This window comes from Gossypium hirsutum, chromosome D06, assembly GCF_007990345.1.
Source record: "Gossypium hirsutum isolate 1008001.06 chromosome D06, Gossypium_hirsutum_v2.1, whole genome shotgun sequence".
NCBI classification, from domain to species: Eukaryota; Viridiplantae; Streptophyta; class Magnoliopsida; order Malvales; family Malvaceae; genus Gossypium; species Gossypium hirsutum.
The window spans coordinates 2,968,636-2,977,651 of record NC_053442.1 but is presented as its reverse complement, the minus strand read 5'-3'; the positions used below and the strand labels follow the sequence as shown (position 1 = coordinate 2,977,651).

The window sequence follows — 9,016 nt, the reverse complement described above, 5'->3', positions numbered from 1 at the left end:
AAGATAATAAAATATTATTATACATTCATCTATATCTATTATCTTCCCCAACTTAATTTAAATTTAATTTACTTAAAATAATTAATATTTTAAATTATAAACAAACATATTTTTTTCTTTTACAATTTTTAATCATTTTTATTTTTTCCATAAGTTATTTTTTTTAATTTTTACGCAATTAATTTAACAAAAAAAAGGTTTCTAGGTAGTGGATTTTTTTCTTTTTAATTTATTTTTATTTCATATTATATACTTTTTAAAAGTAAAAATTATATTGCATTGAATCTTCAATAACAAGAATTGTGTTAAAAAAAATTGTAGATAGAGTTGTGTAAATTTTAAAGTTTTTATGTTATTTGATTTTTTAAAATTTTAATTACTTAAGTTTTTTTAACAAAAAAAATTAGAGTTCGAGAGTTAGTTGAACATGGATGGATGTATAATAATTTCATGTCTTTAAAATTTGACGATGTGGCAAAATTTTATTGGCGCCTAAAAACCTTAGTTTTGAATAATATATTATTCAAGAATTGAAATTTGTTTTTTCAATTATACAATACAATATTTTCTTCATGTCTTAGTTAAGCAAATATGTCGATTTTAAAAAGAAATTAGGGTTTTAGGCCGTTCTTTCCCGAAATTTAGGGAAATAGTATTTTACATATAAAACATTAAAATAAAATAAAAATTTATAAAAAATTCATAGAAAATCATAAAAATGTATTTTTAATGATTTAATATATAAAATGTTTTTTTTTTCAGATGGAACCATCCTAGTATGCCATGGGGTAAAAATAGCCTGGAAAAAACTGGCACCCTTAGCTTTGTAACCTTGACTGTTTATTTTAACGGTGAAAAGATTTAATTGATTGTAATTTTAACGTTCAAGAGTTTAAATGAGTGAAAGAAAAAAATTTAGGGGGCTTATTGATTTTTTTATTGGTAAAAGAAAGAAGCTGTAGCCGAATAAACAACAGCAGCAATGTTCAACTTTCAAGTAAGTACTTGAATTTTTTTTGTCTTGAATTCTCCCTTCTTTTTTGTTGTAAAATGCCAAAAATTGCGAACATATATTCTTTAGGTTAGGGATGACTGATGAGATAACAAACAAGTTTTGAATCTGCAAATTAGGTTAGGGGGATGACTGATGAGAAATATTTAGGCTGCTAGGGAGAACGGGAAACTGGAAAGGTTTGGAATTTGAAGGATGCTTTGAGATTTGAATGGGTTTTGAAAAAAATTGGGGTGTTTTGGGTTTCCAATGTTTTTGTTTTTGTTTTTAATCATTTATTGTTGTCTGCCGGTAGACTTGAGTTGAGAGTTGAAAGGCAGAGCTGAAATGAATCTGATGGCCTAAGTTAGGCCACCTAATCCTAATGCTTTATCTTTTCCTACCACCATCCATTTCTTTTTTTATATTATAAGATTTTGTTTTAATTTTTTTTTGGGCTTGTGGATTTATATTTGACTTTTATTAAATTTGGTGTCTATTTTAATTTTTTTTTGGTGTCTAGAAATTTCACTGTTGTGTGCTGCCCATTCTCTTTACCCAATCCAATAATCAACTTCTAAAATTCCCTCAAACTATCTTACAACTAAAAATATCAATTTAAAATTTAGTTACATATTTTTATTAGAATTGTGCGAATTTTAAAAAAAATCACGACCGCGATATCTGCAGTGACTACAATAGCATCCGTTATATCCGCAACCGCGATAAACGCAACGCGACCGAAAATACGGTCGCAACCGCAATTTAAATCCCTTGTCACTATCCGGTTATTCTGTCATCCAAGTCAGTTTTAACAATACAAATGAATGAAATTTTTAACAAAAAGGATCAATTTGCTCTTTGATCTAACATATAGAGACTAATTTGCCCTTTTCGTTTAGTTGAGGGGGCAAATGCAATCTAACTCCTAGTACAGGGGCTTCCATGGTACTTTTACCTGTGTTCTTCCTAAAGCTGTCATTAGCAGCAAAACTAGGTTCAGTCAGATTGAAAATTAGAGGAAATATAATCTGGAGTCATTTCAGTGTTTCCATTTCAGTGTTTCCATTCCTAAAGCTCCCAAACTAAGTTCTTTCGGCTCCGCAAGCAGTGTGTCACGAGCATTTAATAATGCCTTAACAAGCATGACCTGTTTCAGATCAGTAGAAGCCACTTGATCCAGTGCCTGGTCAACCACGTAGTCGAACTATTAGTGCATTAATATTGATTATCGAGGATAACAAGAAGCTGAATTAAAGCAATACAATGAATATCCCTTATTACCCACATATCCCACAAGAAAAAGTTTCATTAAACCCATACCACTTAAATTAAGAATTGGAAATGGATATAGTAACCTCTTACAGCTTAAATAATCAAGTCTCATGAAATTCATACATTCCACTAACCACAACCCACAATTTCCACCAGTCCAATGAATAGACTAGATCCACAATAAGGTAATAAACTTTGTTCTCATGCACACACCTTGCACACTAGATTCTGAGATTATATTACAGCCATAAAACATTTATCGATGCCACATTCCAGTAGTGACACCAAATATCTATTAAATGTAATGCCACAATCAAGCAGAAGCACAAATGGGAAAGCTACGGTTAAGGGTAGTTATTGCATTTCAATTTTAAAAGTTTAGAACAAACCTGAGTAGATCCATCAATGCTTTCAACGGAAACATCATTAGTTGTAGAATAAGAAATGCTGAAATGATTCAACAGGTCAAGTTACTTCAACACATCATCAAAGCACAATTTTACTTTAATAAATGAAACCACCCCTCTCCCTTTATCTCATTTCCCCAAAACAACCACCCCTGCCACCACCCTGAAAAAGGGTTCGGAAGAGGAGTTGAGAGGAATATGGTTGGTGCGAAGGTTAGTCATCATTGTTTCTAGATCTGAGACAAACCTGGGTACCTTCGTGTAGACCTTGCGAGAACCAGCTTTTAGCAGAGTCGTGTGAACACTTACATCCTCAAGAATAGCATGAAATGCATCAAAGTAAACAGGGCAATAAGAATGAAGTCCTAAAAGAGCTTTAGGAGGGATTGGGAATTCATGAATGGCAGCCGGGCAATAATCAGGAGAAGCCTGAAAATCAGAACTGATTGAATGCATCCCAATCAATTATGGGCAGTTTTAACTTGGAAAAAAAATTGATAAGAGAAATGAAAAACTTTAGCACAAGGAATATAAGTATAAACTTTAAATTTTAACCATTCATACGTAAATAGGAGTCCTCAACTTACCCATTTACCAATATAGGTGCATATAGAAGCTCAAGCTTCAATATGACAGCTGATGAGGGAGGACCCTGTCGGATAATGCTACATCAGTGCCAATATGAGAAACAAAAGTTGACTTTCATGAATAGACAATAGCCAAACAGAATCAAAGTAGAAAAGCTTCTATACATTTCCTTTCTGAGTAGCAAAATTAGATTGAATGAAAACCCTGTCGACTTTCAGGAAGATCCAATATCATTTCTATTTTCATATGGTTGGAGCAGAGATTTTAGCATCTGTTAGCTTAGAGGTATCAGAAGCCAAAGAAAGGTTTCTGGTTGGTAACGTATTTGGTGTGCTTCCCTATTCAAGGGAATGCAGAGCTACACAAGAAAAAGATTGGCTACCTCATTTTCAGGAATAGGTAGATCAAAGGCAACCATGATAGATAGATAAACATCCTGTCTCGCATATTTGATTCGAAAAGGCTGTGTTGTAAAACTGTTGTCCGTATCATCAATCCTCCATACTCCAAATACTTCATCAGAAACAAGACTTGCGGCTGCAACATTTTCTAATCTTATTAACAAAGAACTGCTCTCTAAACCACTACTGCATTAAGCTTTCAGAGTGAAGTATAAAACTCATTAAATAAGTAGGAGAAAACAACAAATAGTTCAAAAAATAATTCACCATTCAACAAAATGAAAACCAATTGTCATTTTTAATTGAGAATATAAAGGACATTATATCTATTTGCTTTAATTACATCGAAATCAGTCGATGAGCTAATATAGCATACTCTTCTAGAGGGACTAGTTTAAATATAAAATGCCAGAATGCAGCTACATTTCAAAAGGTTTATATATGCAACATAACTTGATTTCTAATCTTATGACGAAGTGGAAGCATTAGAAGAAAAAAACAACAATTTCACCAAATAACCTTCGTATTGGACGACTCTCGTAGGTGCTCTTACAGGAGCATACTCATCATTGTCCCATCTAACAGTAAGCTTCAGTTGATACCATCTAAGCACACAAGAACCAGAAGATAATTCATATGTATAAAACTTGAAAATAAACAGAACAATGCAAAAAAAAAATCCCCATACCCTTGCTGGAAAAGATCAAGGTTATGAAACCTATGGATGTAAATTGCAATCTCCTAGACACCATCCAACATTACCACCGGCTGTACTTCAGCCGGGTGAGGCTTTGCATCTGGTAACTTCTTTGCTTGTACACTGCTATCATTCAAACCGATTAACCAACCAAGACGTCGTAACATGTGTAATCAAGTATCCACAAATCTCGCATTCCCACTTCGTTCCTCACTCGTGCATCATCCTCAAAACTGAATTGATACGTGTCTCATAGAAATCATCGAAAGAACAACGCAGCCACACATAAACACTTTATTGATCCATGTCTTCAAGCAGCCACATACAAATCTGAGGGGTCAGATCTGCAAGGTTTTGCTACATTTTTTGTGAAACAAAACCTATAGCTAGGGTTTGCAGTAAATTTTTGGGTGTTAAAAATTATTAAAAATAATAAATGGAAAATAATGAAAATAAAATGCAAGCAAATCCAAAGTGTTTGCAATTGCTTTCCTAATTTGTGTTGGAACATGAAGAGACCTTCTCTTCATCGTTTTGTTCGTACGACATGAAGAGCTTCCATAAAGCATTTTTTGACCTACATGACATCCTCGAAGCATTGGTCGACAAGAACATAGCAGGCCACAGAGGATCCGTTGATTATAAACAAATGCTTGAACACCGAGGTCAGAGACTCTTGGAAACATAAGGCATAAAAACATAGTCAAACTATATAGCTACTTCTCGAACTTCGAATGTCATCTTTTGGTTTACGCGTACATGCCAGATGGAAACCTTTGGGATACTCTACATAAAGGATGGTTCCATTTCGCACTTGGGCTTGCACAAGGCTTAGCATACCTTCTCCATCATCTATTACCACCAATCATTCATAGACATCAAACCAACCAACATCCTACTTGATATGAATTACCAACCCAAAGTTTCCAATTTCAGAATAGCCAAAGTATTGAAAGATTCAACCTCTACAATCATAGTAGGCACATATGATTACTTAGCCCCTGGTAAGACACGTCATGTTATTTCATATGTTTTTTCATTTTGTTGTTGTTGAACTTAATGTGATTGTTGATTATAACAAAATATGCATATTCAAATAAAGCAACAGCGAAGTGCGATGTTTATAGTTTCGGGGTGGTGTTGATGGAACTAATAACAGGGAAGAAACCAGTGGATGCCGATTTCAGAGAGTATAAGAACATTGTATATTGGGTTACAACAAAGCTGGATACAAAGGAAGGGGTAATGGAGGTCTTAGACAAGAACTTGTTGGGGTCATTTAAGGATGAGATGATTCAAGTTCTTAGAATTGCAATATGTTGTACATGTAAGAATCCATCTCAACGTCCAACAATGAATGAGGTTTTGCAATTGTTGATTCAGACAGACCCTTGCTTAACAGATCCTTACAAGTTTTCAACAAAGACCAGAGAAGCATCAAATGTCACAGAGAACCAACTAGAAGAGGTAGAATCATAACAACTTAAAGCTTTTTCTCTTGTGATTAAATTTTGCTGATTAGTGGCTTGTAGATTCTCTCTTTCCATTTTCTTCTCTTGTAAGGACCTAAGGAATTTAAATCACTATAAACTGCTTTATGGCAACACACAACATGTATATGAAATCATTGCATAGCTTCCAATAGCTTTGTTTTCTCTGTCTGTCTGTATGTATGTATGTATGTATGTATGAATTACATAACATCATCCTTTGATCTTTTGCACTTTATCATCCTTCAATGCCTCCTTTTATCTCATTAAAAGAAACACTAAGATTTAGAAGGTACTATATGTTTAGATGCTAAGAATTCTATAATAGGAGTCTGAACACGATGCCCGATTTTTTCAAATTTAGACCAATTGATATGCCTCTTGATGGATGGTACCTCATCCTCTATAGCCTTACATAGTCTATACTGCCACCATAAATTAGGAAAGCAATGTAAACATTTTTTATGTTCTTCTACTCTATGTTTCAAAATCTCCACATTTTTCAGGACATTTGTTGCATCAGTCAACCAATCTTCTACATATTTCTCAATTACTTGAGTTTGAGTATACCTTTTAGCCGCTTCAATAGTATTTTGCACTCGAGGTTATTCTGTGATCAGACTTTGTCGTTGATCATTGAGGTCTTGAACAATTTTACAAAAACGAAAAAAATGTCGAACACCCCGGTCAACTGGCGTCACCAAGTAGTTTACTATCACCAAGTACAGGAAGACAAGATCTGTTGTTTCTAGTCTACTCCTCTACAATTTCTGGGAAATAGGACTTGATATGATGACTTCAATCCATCCCGCTGCAACTTCAGGGGTATGGGTAACTTCATTGATCTATTCTCTGGGGAACATGACCTGTATATTCTATTTAATGAACCTAATTGTACCTAGTAATTAGGATGACATGATCAGAATAAATCAAATGCTCCTATCTAGACGTGTATGAATGATATTTGCATTGAATGATATTTGCATGAATGCTGAATGTCATTTTTTGAGAATGATCCCCTTTTAATGCTTAGGTTGTCATTACTCGTTATTCAATAAGGTTTTATCGCCAACACGTCAGAATGCTATCTTGCTCGGCTGGTAACACTGATCTCTTACTTAGGCGAATTGCCTCCCACTGTAATCTTCAAAGTTCAATACGTTGTAATCTTCAAGGTTAAGTCCACGGTAATTTTAGGACATAAAATTCGAGTCATCTTCTTCCCACTGAGTATAAGATCTGGCTCTTTCTCAATCCTGTCCCACTGTAATTTAGGGATACAAGATCTGAATCTCTTTGGTCTCCTACACCATTCCCAGGGTGTCGTACCAAATATTTATTCACAATTATAGAACTTTCTCTTCCAAGAAACCTCTTTTTATCACTCGGTGATCATTGCTCATTTGTTCATTGAAGCTTTGTCACCAGCACGACATTTTGTCGTTTTGTTCAATCCATACTTGGACAGTAAAATTTGAAAGGATAATCTTAATTTAGACTTTTCCTTCTTAGACATTTCACCCTTTAAACTTGGTGTGCTCTAAACACTAGTCCTGTTTCAGGTTCCTGTATTATTTAGAAACTTTCAGAGTAATATGCAAAACTCCTTTTGCTTGAATATTATCAGTCCATTAATCATTATTTCAATGAAAAATGCTTGAAAAATATTATCAAAATGGACAAGATGGAATTTTATTGAGAATAAGGTTCAAAATGAATAAATTAATCAAGATAGCAAATTTTGCTAAGATACGAACTGAATAAGACGAAAAAAGATTATCACAATGAATAAGATAGAATTTTATTGAGAGTAAAGCTCGAAATGAATAAATTAATCAAGATAGCAAATTTTGCTAAGATACAAAATGAAAATAAATTAATCAAGATGGCATATTTTGCCAAAATAAAAATGAATAAAATGGAAACAGGTGCCCCAGATATCATAGCATGAGCTTCTCTGTCCCAAACTTCTTGAGGACCCTTTCGAACTTGATATATGTTTAGAAGTCCTGGAAGACTTTGTTGATGCCCCAAGATGTAGCATCTCTCCTTCTTATTAATTCAGAGAGGACAAGGCTACCGCATGCCCCACTTTTGATCAAAATTTGAATTGCCTATTCCTGGGTTTTCAATTCAAAACCCATTTGGTCTCAAGGCGCCCTCTGTGGGTTTTCACCTTGGCCTCTCCTTTTTCTTTTCTTTTTCCTCTTTTCTCTTCTTTTCATTTTTCATTTTTTTTTGTTTTTGTTTTAACATTCTTTGATTGAATTCAAACTCATAGGATTAGGTAAGTCCTTGCTATCCTTTCTGGTTAAATTCAACACTTCTCTAGATAAGACCTTCCACATAAGGTCATTTTCAATTTGATATCCTCTTTTTGCTAAAGCTCTTTTTGTATGAGAAGGATTTTCTTCGATGTTGTCCCCTTTCATGGAACTCTCTAGGACGAACCTTCTTTGGTGAGCTCACGTATTTTGTTTTTGGTGCTTTTGACCAAGACAGATTGCTTTGAACGTTTCTCTTCAATCGAGATCTGATCCAACACTCGGAGAGAAAGAGTCTTGACCTCAATGAGTAAAACTGCGATAAGCCAATGTGTTACCCCGGTAGCAATTTTTTCTCTCTTTTTTGTTTTATTTTTGCTACCACTGCACCGTGCATTTTGGGGCAAAATGTGTTAACCATGAACAGATAGCAAACTTCTGACATCGTGCCGTTGTTCAATTTTAGTGCATTGTCAGATATGCTCCTTTTTGGCATTTCATACTGACATATGATTTTTCACAGACTGCTGACTTTGCGGAATTGGCTTATGAAGCAGCTTCTGCCTACTTAGTGATGTAATTGATGACCATAAAGATAACCGTCAAAAATCTTAGGTGAGATCGACCCTATAACATCTGTGACCCACATAGAGATAGGCCATGGCTTTCATTGATTCTGTGTAAAGGTAGAATCTTATTCTCCCGTCTTTAACAAATCAGAAGATAAGCTACAGTCTTAGTTATCTCTAAAGTCCTGAGGTTTAATCTAGACACATATCCTGCTCAAAAGGAGGTTCTGAGTCAATAGCAGTGTCGTTGATATCATTGATATTTGAAGACCTGTTATAAGACGAATGTAAATCCAAAGAATAAAAGAATCTAAGAATATTTATCTGTATAGTA

General features: G+C 34.3%; 1 protein-coding gene across 1 annotated transcript; it reads right to left on the bottom strand.

The window, feature by feature from the left end:
* Positions 1-1,702: 1,702 nt before the first annotated feature.
* On the bottom strand, positions 1,703-5,314 carry LOC107943327 (uncharacterized). The gene is made up of 7 exons (XM_016877074.2): positions 4,351-5,314; positions 4,182-4,267; positions 3,644-3,798; positions 3,261-3,325; positions 2,921-3,115; positions 2,656-2,713; positions 1,703-2,177 (listed from the first exon to the last, which is right to left on the bottom strand). Exons 3-7 carry the CDS (start codon positions 3,677-3,679, stop codon positions 2,034-2,036), a joined length of 498 nt encoding a protein of 165 aa, XP_016732563.1. The 5' UTR covers positions 3,680-3,798; positions 4,182-4,267; positions 4,351-5,314; the 3' UTR covers positions 1,703-2,033.
* Positions 5,315-9,016: the final 3,702 nt, after the last annotated feature.

Excerpts from the sequence above, each read along its gene's own strand:
- LOC107943327 (XM_016877074.2), bottom strand. The coding sequence starts at position 3,679 with ATGGTTGCCTTTGATCTACCTATTCCTGAAAATGAG. Across the intron at positions 3,116-3,260 it reads GCACCTATATTGGTAAATGG|TTCTGATTTTCAGGCTTCTC; the intron begins GTAAGTTGAGGA and ends GCATTCAATCAG. Across the intron at positions 2,714-2,920 it reads GTCTACACGAAGGTACCCAG|CATTTCTTATTCTACAACTA; the intron begins GTTTGTCTCAGA and ends GAATCATTTCAG.